The sequence below is a fragment of the Musa acuminata genome, chromosome BXJ1-6, assembly GCF_036884655.1.
Source record: "Musa acuminata AAA Group cultivar baxijiao chromosome BXJ1-6, Cavendish_Baxijiao_AAA, whole genome shotgun sequence".
Classification (NCBI taxonomy): Eukaryota; Viridiplantae; Streptophyta; class Magnoliopsida; order Zingiberales; family Musaceae; genus Musa; species Musa acuminata.
In genome coordinates, this window is record NC_088332.1 from 7342192 (window position 1) to 7358900 (window position 16709).

General features: G+C 41.5%; 3 protein-coding genes and 1 long non-coding RNA gene across 7 annotated transcripts; 2 read left to right on the plus strand and 2 right to left on the minus strand.

Annotated features, from left to right (window-relative positions):
- The first annotated feature begins 239 nt into the window (after positions 1-239).
- On the plus strand, positions 240-2961 carry LOC135675958 (uncharacterized). Of its 2 annotated transcripts, XR_010514090.1 has the most exons (4): positions 240-535; positions 689-879; positions 1259-1339; positions 2789-2961. It is a non-coding gene; the product is annotated as an uncharacterized LOC135675958 (long non-coding RNA). The 2 variants fall into 2 exon arrangements; XR_010514089.1 differs by lacking the exon at positions 689-879 and having other exon boundaries at positions 247-535.
- Positions 2962-3379: 418 nt separating this feature from the next.
- LOC135677675 (transcription factor bHLH84-like) lies at positions 3380-4830 on the minus strand. The gene is made up of 4 exons (XM_065190045.1): positions 4202-4830; positions 4049-4114; positions 3905-3970; positions 3380-3840 (listed from the first exon to the last, which is right to left on the minus strand). The coding sequence occupies exons 1-4, from the start codon at positions 4823-4825 to the stop codon at positions 3721-3723; spliced, it is 876 nt and encodes a 291-aa protein (XP_065046117.1). The 5' UTR covers positions 4826-4830; the 3' UTR covers positions 3380-3720.
- A 1103-nt stretch (positions 4831-5933) lies between these two features.
- On the plus strand, positions 5934-6674 carry LOC135675405 (LOB domain-containing protein 38-like). Its single transcript, XM_065185558.1, has 2 exons — positions 5934-6209; positions 6301-6674. The coding sequence occupies exons 1-2, from the start codon at positions 6026-6028 to the stop codon at positions 6672-6674; spliced, it is 558 nt and encodes a 185-aa protein (XP_065041630.1). The 5' UTR covers positions 5934-6025.
- Positions 6675-8116: 1442 nt separating this feature from the next.
- LOC135675959 (QWRF motif-containing protein 2-like) lies at positions 8117-14590 on the minus strand. 3 transcript variants are annotated; one of them, XR_010514091.1, is made up of 7 exons: positions 11360-13022; positions 9989-10108; positions 9507-9623; positions 9325-9414; positions 8782-8889; positions 8554-8700; positions 8117-8427 (listed from the first exon to the last, which is right to left on the minus strand). XR_010514091.1 is itself a non-coding variant. In XM_065186635.1 (7 exons), exons 2-7 carry the CDS (start codon positions 12731-12733, stop codon positions 8632-8634), a joined length of 1878 nt encoding a protein of 625 aa, XP_065042707.1. In that variant the 5' UTR covers positions 12734-12863; positions 14398-14590; the 3' UTR covers positions 8434-8631. The 3 variants fall into 3 exon arrangements, 2 of the variants coding, with proteins under 2 accessions (XP_065042707.1, XP_065042706.1); XM_065186635.1 differs by lacking the exon at positions 8117-8427 and adding an exon at positions 14398-14590 and having other exon boundaries at positions 8434-8700; positions 11360-12863; XM_065186634.1 differs by lacking the exon at positions 8117-8427 and having other exon boundaries at positions 8434-8700.
- Positions 14591-16709: the final 2119 nt, after the last annotated feature.

Consider the following 16709-nt stretch of genomic DNA (forward strand, 5'->3'; position numbering starts at 1 on the left):
TCATGTATGGGCTCATATTAGGCCGTGTTGGGTTCGGGCCCCAGTACAAATGTAAATTTTTATATAAGTCCTCGGAATATACTTAATTAGATATAAATCCAACAAATCTGAAGCGGTTATTGTAGTGTTGGATGTAAATATGCATTTAGCTCCGTGTTATCGCTTTTATTTGTTTTCGAGTCCAAATCACTGGGCGACGACTTGCGGTGGGTTGACTCGGAAAGTTGTCGCTGACTTCAATTGGACTTCTATTAGTAGAATTAGGGCTTCTTTGGTTCTTCCGCCCGCTCCAAACTGAAGTCGAACGGGAGGAGGAATTAAGAGGGCTCTGCGCTCTATAGGGCTACTTCGATCCTTACATGGCTCTGCGCTTTTACGATATAGCTGACCCCTCCGTCTTTGGGTGCTTCTTGCGAATCTCTCCTACCGGCTATCTTCGGCATTCGATTCCCGCTGTCTTGTTGGCCTTGTCCCGGCTTCTGTTCCGATTGGAAAGCTTGGTTTTGACGTTTCAGGGCTTTCGCCATGGCAAACGGTAAGCGAATCTGGCAAATTCCGTGTTAGATGCTCAGTTTTCACCTCGTTGAATGTCGCTTTGTTAAAGGATCGAATTCTCTTGTGCTGGGGGCTTGTGAAAGATGCGGTTTTTATTCGAATTGGGATGATGATTTGCTTAAATTTGGATTAGGTTATACTCGGAACAAAGTAAGGGTTTCATAGGGATATTGATCGTGCACGTCACCGGCGAACGGCTGGTAGTCATCAGTTTGACAGCAGCTGTACTGGCAGCGTGAGCTCCATCTCGACGAGATTTTCGGAGCTAACGCTGGATGATGACGAGACAGAATGCGTGGACTTGCAAGACTTCGATCTAGAGAAGTATATTGGATTTCTCTACGAAATGAATCCTTTTCCTCTTCTTTATGCTTCCTTTGTTTGTTCTCTTGTGACGCAAATTTAATTTCTCTGTCAATGCGCTCAAATAAATTTCTTCTATACAATACGGTTTTTCTATTCCCACTGCGTCCAAAATTTAGCGTCTAATATATATATATATATATATATATATATATATATATTCTTTTCAACGGAAGTGGCTGCAAGAATGATTGTCAAAACTAGACAAAAATCTCATGACATTTGCTACCATGTTTCTGTTTATTTGTACTAGCATTTCATTTTATGATTATAGTTGGTATTGTTGTGATTTTCAAAGTCTGAGTTCAGCTGAATTAAACTTGTTGATGTCATGATGCAGGGGATCTACGAGAGAGAAAGCTTTGTCCGGGGCCATCGATGCATTTGAAGGGCTTGATCTCCTAAAATTTGTTGAAAACAAGTGAGTTTAATTTAGCAGGATTGCTAGTATGATAGCACCAAAATATGCTTTATTTTCTGATATTTTATAGATTCTTTAGTTTACCTTAGTTGTAACATCATAGGATTTTCCAATGGTTTTGAGATTCAGCTGTCCTCTTTAAGCCCATATCCAACTGATTTGGCAAAGCAAATTCTTCAGCTATATAAACTTCTGAAACCAAGCTTATAAATGGAATTCTGGTGCTTGACATTCAAGCAATGTTTATTCTTCCATAATTATAATAAAGCTAACCTTATCTGCATGTAGTTTAGCCTGGTTATATGAAGTAATAAAAATGTTGTTATCTCCGAGTTGGCTAAGGCTTGCTTATGGCTTGCTTATGGTTATTCAAAAATGTTCATTTCTGGCTTGCTTATGGTTTGCTGCAGATCTATTATGTTATTACGGCAGTACAGTAACTCAATCAAGAGAGGTTCTACAAAGGAGGATTGTTTGAGAGTCCTAATTTAATTAACTTTATTTGATTCTTACTTCTAATCTAATTAAGAAATTAGGATTTCCATTAAATGTCCACCTCTATTTTTATTTCAAGATACATTCTTGAGTTTATGAAGATTTTCTAAATTTCAAGTCCTATAAGTCAATTTTAGTTTTTCCCACTCTCGATACAGGACCAATTAGGGTGTTACAATCTCTTCCGCTTAAGGGGTTGTTGTCCTCGTCAAGGTCCAGTACAGTCCAGATCAAACCCTAGCATGGTGCAGAAGTCGACTAAATGGGATAACTAGCCTATCAATTTGTTTGGCCAAACCACTTGTCAAAATGCTTAAGATAAAGTTAATGGTAATACATCCATTAGATCCTTATAATTCAATCATAGTCTTTCTCACTTTCGATATAGGATTAATTGTGGTGTTACGATCTCCTCCACTTAAGAGCTTGATGTCCTTGTTAAGGCTCTGCATAACTTAGATTAAATCCTAGTATGGTGCATGTAAGACATAACACACTGATGGCTCCACGTTGTAATGAGTCATTTGACTCCATTCATGAGTAACCTTTTTCTACTCGAGCCCTCTCACCATGCTCAATGCTAAGTCTATTCTGATACCAAATATCACGATCCGACTTGGTAGGATAATTAGCTTATCAATTTTGTTTGGCCTAAATCATTGACTAAAATACTTAAGCTAAAGTTGATAGCAATAACCCTCTCATACCCTTATAAGTTAATTTTAATCTTGCTCACTATCAATGTGGGGGACCAGTAATAAATTTACCTTATATTTATAGAAACTAAGACCACTTCATCCTTGCCATTGAATTACATGAGAAGTCATGCTTCATTCATGCATTTTGATGTCGATCATTTGTTAATAAATTTACTTGTCATTGAATTACATGAGAAGTCATGTTTCGTTCATGCATTTCGATGCCGATCATTTGTTAATCATGTGACGTCTGCAGCAATGGAAACGAGACCACTTCATCCTTCAAGAAGAATAAAGAGCAAAGCACTTCGAAGAATTATTCTCCCTCTGGCCTCCCATCTTTATTTTGGTCATTATGATCTTGTAAAAGTTGACATGTAAATGACATTCTTGTCGGAAATCTGATAACTAATTTTTCTTGTGTCTTCATCCCTCTCAATGATTGATGGTAGATCCACTAATCTTGGTGAAACACTTGATGTGAAGCTCAGTTGACTTTTTTCTTTTTAACAGCAGAAAGTGTATTAGAGCAAGTCAAATAATGACAATTAATATCCTGATTTAGTCTCTAAGAGATTATTTGAATGAGCTTATGACAATTAAGATGGATCTACTATCATAAAATAGTTAGAGCGAGATTATAATATCCCGACTTAGTCTACCTAAATACTTTTAACGAGATTATAATATCTTGATTTAGTTCCTTTGCCATTGGGCATAGTTTGACCATAACAAAATTAGAGGATCTCCATCTCTGTAAGATGAAGCTGCCTGCTGCAACAACACTCTACTCTCACACCACAAACTCATCTCCATTGGGATGAATCTTATTGCTTTTTTTGTAGTGTTGGACTATGTGGAATGTTCAAATCAAACGAGACCAAAAGATGATACAATCCTTTTGTGATTTTGTAATTGTCCTCCTTGTTTTGTTCATTTGTGAATTGCTTCTCACATAGTACAATTCTGAAGCTGCTGGCTTTGCAAACACGCAGCTTTTAATGAGATTATTTCCTGCTGAGATTTATTAGTGCAGTCCATCAGCACTGTTTTTTGCTCATCACTGGAATGAGATTTGTCATTCGAACCATTAATCCTTCTCTCGAGACATTGCCATTGCAATGTAGAACTGAGCCAAAGAAAGAAAAGATCAAACAATTGTGACAAGAACGAAGAGTAGGAACACCATCATATCCCAGAGTCATTCTCCTCTGCTGAGACGATGGAGGGATCTTTTAGGTCGAACCCGAGACTCACGCCATTGTAAGCAATGGGAGCATACATCCACATCTCATCAGAGCTCAAAAGCTGCACGAATCAATGTTTCAGATCTCATGAAACAGCCAAAGAAGAGTAGAAGATCAGTGCTGACCTTGATTTGGAGCTGCAAGAACTTCACGTATTGAACTGCCTCTTCAAGCATTGTGCTGATGTCTACCTGTGGGAGTAACGAGATTCTAGTCAGCTGCATTAAACTGATTGAAACGAAGCCAAAAAAGGATCAGTTTCTTCTTACCTTTGTTCCATTTGGCACCAGGTTTTGCAGAATTCTCAGCCTCTCATTGATCCTTTCTCTCCTCTTCTGTGAAACATATTGATCGGCATTAAGTGAAGGGAAAAAAAGGAACATTAATTTAGTCTTTACATTAAATGCGAGTCAGATGTTTACCTTTGCATAGAGGCTCTGAGGATTTGGATTCAGAGCTGCAGATCCTTTGGAGCTTGAGCTCATGGAGACTGCTCCCTTCAGCTCCCGGGAACCATTCGAGTCATCCTCAGAGCCGTAGCAATAGGAGCTCCGAGGATTAATGTCAGCACTGCTGTCTTCCTCATCGGCAGTGCCGGCACTATTCTGTGCCTTCTTCCACTTCTTTCGAGAAACTTCTATTTGGATATCACCACCACGCAACCTTCTCTTGGTGCCTTGTGAGGCATCAGCAGGAGGAGGAGGAGGAGGAGGAGGAGGAGGAAGAGGTTTCACGACAGCATCGACGAGTTCATCTCTGCTGGTTTCCTCGTTCACGGAGATCGCTCGATCGTGTTGATCATAAGCACCAAGAGGAAACCATGGGCCGGCGTTTCCCTCTCCCCCGACGCTAGAATTCATCGGTGTCGAGGTAACAGCCATGTCGGGGTTGCTCGAGTAGCAGCCATCGTAATCGGAGTCAGACCAAAACATGTGCTGAGAACCGAAGAGTTGCGCCATGGCTTCCTCGGTCTCCTCGACGGAGAATGATGGATCGAAGGAGCTCCAGTTCAGCTCCGAAGCCATTCCTTCGGCCTCCATCGCCATGAACATATCCGGAGGAGACGAGGAGTGCTGGAACAGGTTGCTGACACATTAGCAAGGTTCCATGGTATATATAATTCAAGGCATTTAACAGTCTCGAGAGCACGGGGATCGGGCGATACAGCTAAGGTAGATGCAATGATGCAATAGAAAACAGGAGAGGTGATTTAAGATGAGAATGATTGATCGAAGGGTCATCAGCTGATGCTTAGTTTAGATGAGGTTTAAGGAAAGTCATTAAGAAGTCCATCATCTGGAAATGGAGGGGACGTGTGGGAAGTATTGTAGACCAGAGGATGAGATGAAGAGAATAAAAAGAAAGAGGAGAGGAAGATACGGATAGAGGTCGGCATGTCGTGGAGAGGGACACCCGACATTCCCAAGAACACCACACACCGAGGCTGTGGGGGAGAGACAAAGCATCAAAGATTCCGATCCTTGTCCTGCAGAGAGGCTGCACGCCATGAAAGCCTTCTTCCATCGTTCAGTGAATCAGGCATTGCAGCAGTAATTAACATGTGGTTCCACAGAGTAAAGAAAGGAGAAGAAGAAGACAAATTAATTTCTACGTTGTTAGAGAGAGAGAGAGAGAGGTGGAGGAGGAGGAGGAAGAAGAAGAAATAAAAGAATGGAGTCATCATGGGCTCTGGAGGTCACGAAGATAGTTGTGTCCGGGATCTCAGTGCCTGGTTTGATTTCTTACTCCTATAAATCCTTATGTTCGTGCACTCCTTCAATCTCGAGTGTGCATAGTGATCTCATCGCAAGTTCATAATCCAAGTAAATGAATTCAATGATTACAAAGATTATTTCTTTGAGAGGAGCTAAACTTCCATGAAAGCAATAAACTGCACATTATTTTCATTAGTCTGATGAAGCTGGAAGGATACTAACATAGACTTTTAGCAACAAAATTCCCGATTCAAGAGAATAAAGTAACACAGAGGATCAAAAATGAGGTGCACGGTTGACAGTGTCATCATCAACTTTGCTGAAGTCAACTCTGAGGCTTCTTTCACAGGTGAATGTTCTTTGTTCCCTGTGGCGATCAACTTTCATGGGAAATCGCTGTCCCTTCCAAAGGAGCCATGCAATGATACCGACAGAGGAAAGCAGAGCATGTCAGCCTTAGATACAAATGGCCGGCCGTATTCTCCCTCACGGAGTTGAGCGACGGGTCGTGAGGAGGAGGAGGAGGAGGAGATGAGCTGCAACGGGTGCAGGGTGCTGCGCAAGGGGTGCAGCCGCGCGTGCGTGCTGCGGCCGTGCCTCCGATGGATCGACACGGCGGAGGCGCAGGGCCACGCCACCGCCTTCGTCGCCAGGTTCTTCGGCCGCGCCGCCTTCATGTCCCTCCTCTCCGCTGTCCCCGACTCCCAACGCCCCGGTTCGTACGTCCTCTGCTCCCGCACCCTCTCCTCCTTCCTCCTCCCCCACCTCTTCTTGGCTCAAAACCCCTTCCGGTTGATCGGTCGCAGCCCTGTTCCAGTCGCTGCTCTTCGAGGCGTGTGGCCGGACCATCAACCCCGTGGGCGGCGCCGTCGGGCTGCTCTGTACCGGCAACTGGCATCTCTGCCAGGCCGCCGTCAACGCCGTCCTCAACGGCGACGCCCTCGCCCCCCTTCCCAGCCATCCCACCACCGGCAGCTTCCCGCCGACCCCAGTGTCCGACGCCAAGCGGCGCAGCGCGGCGTCCCCGTCTTCCTCCTCCGCTTTCTTCCCCCGAGACATGGACCTGTGGTTGTTTCCGAGGCCGGCCGCTGGCGCCAGCGAAGAGACGCCATATATGAACTCGGAGGGGTCGGTGGCGACGGCCAGCGGCGCACCGACGCTGCTCAACCTCTTCGGTTGAGTGGAAGGACTTCAGCTTCACGAGTGCGCTCGCACGCGCGCACGCCCGCCATACTATATATATATATATATATTCTGTTGTACAAATGGATGGACTCGATCCCTCCGTATGGGGAGGGAGGTGGGACCACCGGCGGTGACCGCATCTCGTACAGTGTAATCCACTTTCGTCTAATAAAGTAAGTAAATAAATATATTGTGGGATTCTTTTGGCGGCTACCAAATTAATGATAATAAAAAAAGGTCGTTTTAGTTACCACTTCAAATAAAACTAAGAAAACAATAGAAAGATTTCAGTCCAAAACCTCGAAATCTAACGGTCTATGAAATGCATACCAAACCTAATAATTACACTTTTATTAGCTATTTTTCTTTGGTCTTCAAAAATATCAATAATTCATTCCAGTCTTTTTCAGAACAACACAAACACAACCATTAAACATTCACATTAAAAAATATCAGCTGAATGTTCTATGAAGATGTTGGACTAACAAGTTGATTACCTGTTCAGAGACCTCAAATTGTAATGCAAATCCGAAATCATATCACAGTTACAAGATCTGTACCTGAAAGCATACATGATTTTGACTGCACCACTGATGACTATGGTTTATCCTGTTGAATATACCTTGTTGTTAATGACCAGACACGTTTTATGACATTATGTATGCTATTGCACTCACTACCAGCATTAGAAAGTCATGCATGCCACATCATTAATTAAGAGACACACAATATAACATGTCATGAAGAATTGCTCAGATTTGGTCGCATGTGATTTCTGCAACAAAGTAAAAGTTCTATGGACAACAATAACAAGAGAGATGGTCTTAGATATCTGCTGATGCAATGTACCCACAGCTGCTTATTGTAACTCAATCATAACACTTGAAATCTTGGTACATTTTGCCACCAAAGAAGCATCAGGTAGTAGGTAACATAGAGATCAGATTGTTTAAAGACTAACAACTATTTCATCATCTATGATGATGCACAAAATATTCCTGCACTGTTAGTTGATTATACAAAAAAAGAACACATAGGCAACTGAATTAGTATGTGCAAGAACCCTCCCAAAGTATTCTAACATGTCAACAGAAAAAAGGAGAAATGGAACAACTGAATCACAATCTGTCCAAGAATCTCAGTCTTGGGAAAGCAGCAAGATGTTGAAAGTGCATAGATTCCTAAAGATAGGCCTGGTAGAGACATATGGCCTCAAAAGAATTCCATGTTACATTCAACATCAGAACAAATATCAGGACATACAAGCTGCACCTGTTAACCTCGGTGGCCAGATCGTGATCGTGAAGTAGTGATGTTGTTCGCCAACTTCATCCTCGAGAACATATATATGACATTTGTTGCCAATGATTGTACATAAATAAGAAATAAACTGAAGAATGAGCAAAGGAAATTTTGCTTTGATGAAATGTGCGAACAAATTAGCCAAGGTCATTGCATCAAGAAATATTCTTGACTACAGAGGGCCTAGAATTCCAGCATCATTTTGCTTAAGCTGAAAACAGTTTTCATAGGTAAACTTCTAATACCAAAAAATTATTGCTCCTTTTCACAGTTAGTAAACAGCTCTGACACGTAAACATCCTTCTAATGTCTTAAATGAAGAAACAAGTGATTCTTTTACTTTGTGAAAAGAAAAAGAAAAAAGAAGGTGCCAAAACACATATATACATAAGCTTCACTTTGATTAACATATGAAGACATAATCTGTATACACAGCAAGGTAATTCCTGCAAGGAAAAATAGCAACACTGTGGTGATATGCATACAAAAGACTACATGAATCAACTGCCCTAGAAAGATGAATGCCTGCATTTGCTTTGCACCCAAGAAAACCCAAATGTCATTATTGTTACCTTCGCATAATCTCCAGTTAGAAACTGAGGAGGTTACTTTGATGTTAGTGATCAAAGAAGATTGTAAGAAAATCTGCTCTACAGTTGCATTTGGCTGACTTTTCGTTTTACTTGTATCGTATGACTTTGTAGGCTACATTGTTTGACCTGTCATGAACTTTTGTGTCAACAAACAATTCAAGAAACTGGAAACGAGAAAAAAATAAAAAGGTCCATCACAGCACTTACATGCATAGCTGCGACTGTGGACAAGAGGTCTCTGGATTGATCAAGTAATAGGCGTTCTTCAGCAGCCACTTTAGCAATTTCAGATATCATGGAACTCATTTCTTGTACCTGTAAATGATGATGGGTTTAGAGCTTGAATAAGAATATAGAGAACAAATTCTTAAACAAATCAAGCTTTCATGATAGAATTGTTAAAATGAGAAATGTGAAGAGAACTGATTTTTAATTGTCATTCTTTATATGTCAACTCATGCAAACAGATATTTGCTAATCAAGAAGGGATCTTCTAAGCAAATACAGTTCCTTTTGTGTGTTAATTACTAATGCAATAAAAATTATGTTCTATCCTATACTATTCAAGAATGCTGCTACTTGCAAGAAGGTAGATGATGAAACAGACAGATAAAGTGAGTTATATGTCACTAAGAGAGATTTTAAAACAAGTATAAGCACATCATAGAATATCAAAATCAACTAAGCTAAATTGAGAAACAAAACAACAGAAGAGACAGGTTGAATATGGGAAGTCATTAAGGATGTCACCTTCGACAACTGAGAGCATACGGAGGATCCCATTGTTTGCATCACTTCCACAGCCGAACCAACAGCATGTTTCACTTTCTGGATGTCTGCCTACTTATATAAAACACAGCTATGTGATTCCAAAAGCACTTGTATAGAGATCATTACTCATATGGTAATACTGCAAATCTTGAAGCACGAACCTTGGCTCCACCAACAACAGGAAGACGGAGTGTTGTAGCCTTTAGTGCTTCAATAGCTCCAGATAATGCATTTGAATGGTCCCCATCCATGAGAGACCATTCTTCCAGATAGGTCATCTGCATTAATCAAGTTTTACATTGTTCAACATCATACATCTCATAAGTTGTCCAAATATGTCAGTAAAAGAATTCATTCTCTTAAAAAGAACTTCTAAAAATTTATCAATTATAAACAAATGCAGAATACAAAATGACATATTCAATATTTTATGTTCACGTCTTGCAGTGTCCCTTTATTTCTCAGCATCACTTAAGAGAAACTTTTCAGTATATTCGAGAACAAATAATATATAACCTTACGGTTCCAGTCCTTGATATTTGACGGTGACATGAAAAATAATTCTGATCCAAATCAATCCAATTGATTAAATAACTAAACGAAATTTGATTGAGAACAGAAGAAATGATGAGAGACGACTTACTTGCCCCTCAAGAACAGAATTTAGCTTTAAATTTTGTGTCAGAAGTTGTAGCTTGATCCTCTTAAAAGCAACAGAATCACGCAATTTTGAGGTAGTAACCCATGCATCATACATAGTTTTCTGATACAGATTAAAAGAAAACCATTAGCAAAAGTACCTGAGGCTTGACCATTATAAATGAGATCAAAACAGTGAGCAGGAAGAGAAGAGAGACAAATAAGAATAAGGATGGCTAGTTTCTTGCTCTACATGAAGAAGAGATTCTATCTACACATCTACTCTCATTTAATTTTGGCTTCTTACTAAATTCAATTTAGTTGAAAAACACATTTGAGCATGCCAAAATCATCACTTGATTTTGTGAAGTCTTTGCAACACTATTGCTATTCACAAATGATATTATTCAAAATAATATTATTATTTCGAAAGGAACACTGTTTTAGGGGATTTCTTGACTAGAGACTCTTACTGCATCAATGAATACCAACCACATCATCCAAACAATATTTCTCACATTATAGCTGATTACAGACAACTCTACCACATGGAATTAAGTAGCTAGTTCAGAATCCTATCTGATTAATGAGGTGAATCAAATTAATTGTACAGGGAGGTCCAGGTGATATCAGTGCAGCTGGCATCTTTCTTTTAGTACAGACCTAAATCTATAAGGCACTGAAAGGAAAAAAATAGAATACATGAGTTCTCTATTTTGAGCCTTCATATATGCATATGGCTTAAAATTAAAGGGTCAGCTGGGAAGGACAAAAGAGCTCATCATGGAAACTACACCAAGTTCATTCTGCTGGCCTTTAAAACTATATCTAGTACTTAAATGCATAAAAAACAACATCATCCTATCAAGATCTTTCCACACTACCGTGAAGGATCTAAATTTAAAAAGGAATGCAATATCTGGATAGAATAGTTAAAGCAAGATGTGCATTTAGAATATGAATGGTGCTAAAATTCAAGAACATTTAACTTATACAAGTTCCAGAGTTCTTTCGAGAAGTTATTCTTCAATTATAAATTAGTACAACTATCAAAAAGTGCTTGTAATTATATATCAATCAGTCTAAAACATCTTGCAAGGTGACAGCTGTGTGAACAAAACGGAACTTTGGTGACATAATTTAAGATCTAGGGAAACAAGTTAGATTGAACTGAGGAAAATAATATACCAAAATGATTGGCGAAGCTTGTGTTTAAATTTTAGCTGTTACTTGATGGAGATAACAACTTACTGGATATATCAACCGTAAGCTAAATTATCCAATCAGAAAATACAAATTGGAAATCCAATACAAGCTACTACAAGATTGTGCGAAAAAAAGCAAACTTGGAACCATTTTATGAAATCAACATTACCTCTGCAGTCACCTTCTGCAACAGGAATGCTGCAGTGGCCCTCGCATTAGCAAATCGCCATTGCATGTGTCGATTATCAAATAGCCTCAACATGTGTGCCTCTTCAATCCTGTTCTCTCCTTTCTTTGCTCTCCTCACTTCAGCAGCAAAGCTTAGGATTGAAGGTGCATTAGCTGGCTGACTGATTGGAGAGACAGTCACAGTTGTGCCAATCCTTGCCCTCGAAGGACTAGTCATTCCCCTTGATGGGGAAGTCATGAGCTTACCAGGAGAAGAAGGTCTCATGGGTCCATGGAGTGGCGAAGAAATCGACCTTGGAGACGACGATAACGACCTTTCCACTGACAATTTCTTCACCGAACCAAGCTTCGGATGGACCATGTGCCTCGTACCTGAAGACTGCAGCGAGCCCGAATCCGGAGGCTGGTGAAGGCGGCTATTTGTCTCCTGCCAAAACCTCGCAGGCACACTGATTCCCTGAGGAGTGACCTTCGCCCTTGGTGGCATGCCGAGCTCCGGCGTCCCCGAATTGCCCCCTGATGACACGCTATCAGTGTCAGAGGAAGCAGAGAGATCGCCCCCATCGTATGAAACCTTCCCCGGGGCATCATTGAACACCATCGACTGCTGCAGCAACCGGACGGTGAGCAAGATTGGGTCTTTGTGCTCCAACGAGCAATCGAAGCTCCTCGTCAACGGATTTGGCGCTCGAGTACTTGCGGCAGGCCACAGGCGGTGGTTGTCCAAGGGCACAGTGTTCTCCGAGTGATCTCCTGTCCTCGCTGGTGTTGCGGAAACGCCACTGGCACGTCGGCGTTCCGGGCTGGGCCTGCGTGCCGGACTAGGGGAGGCGGTCTTGGCGCGGCTGGTCTGGTAGAAGAAGGATTCCCCTTGGAATGAGACCGAGAGGCTTCGGGTGGTCGTGCTTAGGGCTCGAGCGGCAGAGGAGGGTTCAACCGGAGCGGGCCGGGGATCACGTCGCGGCGTCAAAGGCCGTGCGCGATCGACGGAATGAGATCGCCTCTGGGCAACGGACTGGGGCAAGGCCGGCGGCGTCGAGGGCCGCGGCCGCACGGGAGGGGAAGGGAGGCGCCGCGAACTCGAGGAAGAGCTGGAAGAAGAGAAGGTAGTGGGCGTGGAGTACGAAGTGGCCGTGGACGAGGAGGGAGAGGGAGAGGGGGCGTTCGAGGGGAGGTAGCGCGATGAGATCTCCTTGGAGGGAGGCCGCCTGGGGGCGGCATTGTACTTCTCGGAGCGGACCAGCGGCAGGCGGTGGGGGTTCTCGGCATCGTCGCGGTACTGAGGAGGAGGGTTCTTGGGGCTTGGAGGGCGGTTCCGGGAGGCGGCGGTGTTGGCCGGGGTGGTGGCCACCATGGATCTCGTCGGCGCCGTCTCGATCTCGTGCCTCGTGTCTTCCCTCCCTCCAATTCCGCCAGAACACTTGGGGGGTTTACATTACCTGGCGGAGCACCGGACTCGTGCTCCTCCAATACTTAACTCTCCCCTAACAGAAGAGAAGAGAGGAGTGAGGTAAAGCAAAAGAGTGAATAGTTTGCATCACTCACACACACAACAGGGAGACATGAGAAGAAGTTTCTTAGATTTGTTTTTGTTTCCTCTTCCAATTTCTTTCTTCCACTCCCTCACTACATCACTCTTATTGTTTTTTGTGTTGATTTCTTGGCTCTGTTGTTTGTGTTTCTTCTATTATTATTAGTATTTTTTCTTGCACTGCCTCTCTACATCACTCTTGTTGTTTTCTCTTGATTTCTTGGGTTCTGTTGCTGTTGTATTGTTGTTGATGGCTGTAGTCAGTGTAGTGTTGCTGCCAAGTAATGCAAGGCTTTGCTGTTTTGCTAAGATTGGAGTCTTTCAGTGTCAGATTGATGCATGTGTGTGTGTGTGTGTGTATAGAGAGAGAGAGAGGAATTTTTATTTGCTAGAGAGTCAAAATCATCATGTGATTGGAGACTGCATCTGCAAGCTAAACAATTTGTGATGGGAAAGAGGACAGGAGAGAGCCCCATTAAATGTTTGTAGTTAGTAATTCCCTTTGACTTGTTTCATACTTGTGTTGGAAGAACAAAGAGGGCACCTCATTTTAATAGTTTATTTTATGGGTACATTTGGACTCACTGAACCAAAAGATTTGATGCAATGAATCAGTATCTTCCACAGCTAAGAACATTTGGTAATGCAAAAAGGTAATGAACTGAGAACACATCTACATTTCTTCCAACAAAGGAATATGATTTATGAGAAGGTTTCAGTTGATGAGTCTAACTGGTGGCAACCCCATGGAACTCTGATTGCAGTGCATTTGGGTCAAACTATGTGCAGTGGTATTAGGTTATAGATGTTTGACTTAGAAAAGAAGCAACCAAATCCTGTTGACATTCTGCAAATGTAGGTGTCAATACTGTGCCATGATTGGAAAAAAACTCATGGAAAGTCAAATCAGAAACCTAAATTTCTTTTATAGCAGAAGATGAGGGTTAAAAGATCACATCAAGATGTGCCAAAACAAGCTTGAAAGAGATCAAATTCTGATGGCCTTCAAGCCATGCTTGTTCTCACTTCGATAAGGGAAGTCCCCTCTTCTTTCTCACATAACTAATGAGTAATGATGATATTAATTGAAGTTTCTAAGGTTCAAAGTAACAAGCATTAATCAAAAAGATATTTTCATACAGATTTTGAGTTTCTAGAAATTATACATGTAAAACTTATATCTAGAAGAATAAATGCAAAAACCACTAATTCAAAGGGATAAATATCTGCAACTTTTCCTGCACTTGAATTATATTACTGAACATTTTGCAGAGTAAACTCTGATAATTGAGAGCTGTTGTGACAGCTTCACTAATATTGGAAAATTTAGCTTTTTCCTCATGTTTTATGTCATTAATCAATTTGCATTTAAGAGACAAGATCAAGAATTACATAAATTCATGAAGAAAAAGGAACCCATTGTGACAAATCTAAGAAGAAGAATGAATTCAGAACCAAGATATAAGGCCACAGGTGCAGTTGCTTACTTTGATGAAGAGCATGCAAGCCAAGAAAGCCACTTCAAACCATGCATACATCACAGCTATGGCCTTAGAGATGCTAAGCCCTCAAACAGTGTGGCTGGAGAAATAAAACCTGTACCACCACCAACTAGCTTTCTAGCCCAAAGTCATTGTAATTTGCAGCTTAAGCTTTCTGAGTTGGTGTCAAGCATCTTTCTCCTTCCTCCCCTCTCCTCTTTTGCTTTCAGTGAGGTTTTGTTCACAGCACTACTGTATGCTGCATTCCGAGTCCCACCACCTGTCTTTTTACAGTTGGTCACAGTTCATCAAACAGTGGCACCAAGCCCACCAAGTGGAGCTTTTGTACTTTGTATGGCAGCTCAGTTGGCTGAAGCCATGATGACATGCAGTGTGCTGACCCTATTTTACTGAGGTCCTATCTTTTTCAAGAAATATAGAGATTTAGATTCTTATTTCTTTATATGAGCTTTTATTGTCATGATCCCAGTGCTCCCAGTTTCTGAGTATTTGCATTGCTGGATCATGTGAGTGCTCCCTGTCAACACCAGAGTCATCTAGTCCCCTGCATTTCCATTGCACTACTCTGTGGCTGTTTCTTCATTTTTACTCCAGAGAATGAAGACTACTACAAGTAGTCAAACTGTCTTTTGCCATTAGATTCACCTGTAAATATGTTTCTGTAACTTTCACTCAAGAACCATGTACAAAAAATCTACAGGAAAAAAGAAGAAAATTCCATTGCTTCTTATACCTGACATATTGCAGCAAAATCTACTTATCAGATATGTAGGTGACAGATAACTCTCACAGATATATGTATCTCTCCAATAAATTATTAAGAACAGTTGCTTTTCAAAAGTTTATGAAGTGAGAGGGCTAGAAAAGCAACATCTTTGATCAAACATAATCATGTTTCAGTTCTTGAGCAATGCATGTTCTTCTTCTTTCTTCTCAGAAAGAAGAAGAAGAAGAAGAAGAAGCAGGTTTCTAGATGTGAAGGCTCACCACCCATCATGTCAAAGGCCATTGATGATCTTTTTGGGGCAGATAGCATCCTTCTCGCAAAGTATCTTTATGGGCACTTAACTACTTAAGGAATCACAAGAACGAACAGTGAAGGATGCTCTTCCATTGGCATGAAATGGAGTAGGCTAAAAGATTTCCTACTAGTAAGCTGTCTCTATTGGTTGGAAGTTATGGATTCCAATGATGATTTGTTACAATATCCTAATCAGTGATAATTTCTCCTTAACTGAAAATAATCCTATGGCCATGCCAGATTGTTCTATTCAGATTAAGAAATTCCAAGTGGAATTTTAGTCTATTTTCTCAATCACTCCATCAAATTCTTTGATACAGGCAGAGGTTTTTGGATGGCCCAATGGAGAGTAGTACAAGCTCAGCTGGGCTGACTAATCCAACACTTGCAGATGACCATTTGAAGCTTCAATCCTCAAACTTGTTAACATCTGGAAGAAGATTTGCCAGATATCCACCAACTGTTCCTGGTAATGACAATTGATACATGGAGTGAAGCTGTTCCCCATCAGAAAACTTGAGCCTCTGATATCTTTACTGCTTCAGTGCCATCAGTTCCCTCTCCAAGTTCAATCTTCTTTCTTACAGGACTCAAACTACCGGATGAATCCTCTTCTGTCTCCTACCACTGAGCATTAGCCAATGTTCCCACAACTCCCAAGAAAAACCAAGATGAAACCGATCGGATACATTGACAACTATTCACATTGATTTTCCATGTCACAAGGGTGATAAAAGATTCATGCGTTTTGTTTTCTCCTGTTGAATCCCTCACTGTTGTTCCGCTCCTTCTCACATGCATGAACTGTTCTTCTGCAATGATTGGGCAGCCATTCTAGAGTAACATGCATAACTCGAGTAGCATCTTTCAGAGTAGGACCTGCCCTTTTTGCACAGCTCGACATCCCAGAAGACTGTCTTCATCTCTTTGGCCTCCTCATGTCATGGGCATGTTTGCCCTCACATTAGTATACCCTAAGCTTGTGTGCTGCCAAACCAGTCTCGTCTGCAAGCACCCCACGGAGAGCTAACGATGACACCTTGAGCACATGTTCGCATTCCTTACTTTCATGTCTGAACCCTTGGCTTATCTGATGTCCTCTTGGAAGTCAACAAAGCATGCAGGAAAGCAAGAGAATTCTCCCTCGATTTAAGATTAATCCACGCATGCAGTACTGTCATAAGGGGATTTATTATCAAACCTCTCACGTTTAACCTACATTGTTCTCCTGCTCTGTTTTCGTTGTCTGTGCCATGGATATCCTGCAGATCTTTCC

Excerpts from the sequence above, each read along its gene's own strand:
- LOC135675405 (XM_065185558.1), top strand. The coding sequence starts at position 6,026 with ATGAGCTGCAACGGGTGCAGGGTGCTGCGCAAGGGGTGCAGCCGCGCG. Across the intron at positions 6,210-6,300 it reads CCCCGACTCCCAACGCCCCG|CCCTGTTCCAGTCGCTGCTC; the intron begins GTTCGTACGTCC and ends GATCGGTCGCAG.
- LOC135675959 (XM_065186635.1), bottom strand. The coding sequence starts at position 12,733 with ATGGTGGCCACCACCCCGGCCAACACCGCCGCCTCCCGGAACCGCCCT. Across the intron at positions 10,109-11,359 it reads TGCAGAAGGTGACTGCAGAG|AAAACTATGTATGATGCATG; the intron begins GTAATGTTGATT and ends AATCTGTATCAG. Across the intron at positions 9,624-9,988 it reads ATTCTGTTCTTGAGGGGCAA|ATGACCTATCTGGAAGAATG; the intron begins GTAAGTCGTCTC and ends TGATTAATGCAG.
- LOC135677675 (XM_065190045.1), bottom strand. The coding sequence starts at position 4,825 with ATGGCGATGGAGGCCGAAGGAATGGCTTCGGAGCTGAACTGGAGCTCC. Across the intron at positions 3,971-4,048 it reads TGGTGCCAAATGGAACAAAG|GTAGACATCAGCACAATGCT; the intron begins GTAAGAAGAAAC and ends TTACTCCCACAG. Across the intron at positions 3,841-3,904 it reads TCTTGCAGCTCCAAATCAAG|CTTTTGAGCTCTGATGAGAT; the intron begins GTCAGCACTGAT and ends TGATTCGTGCAG.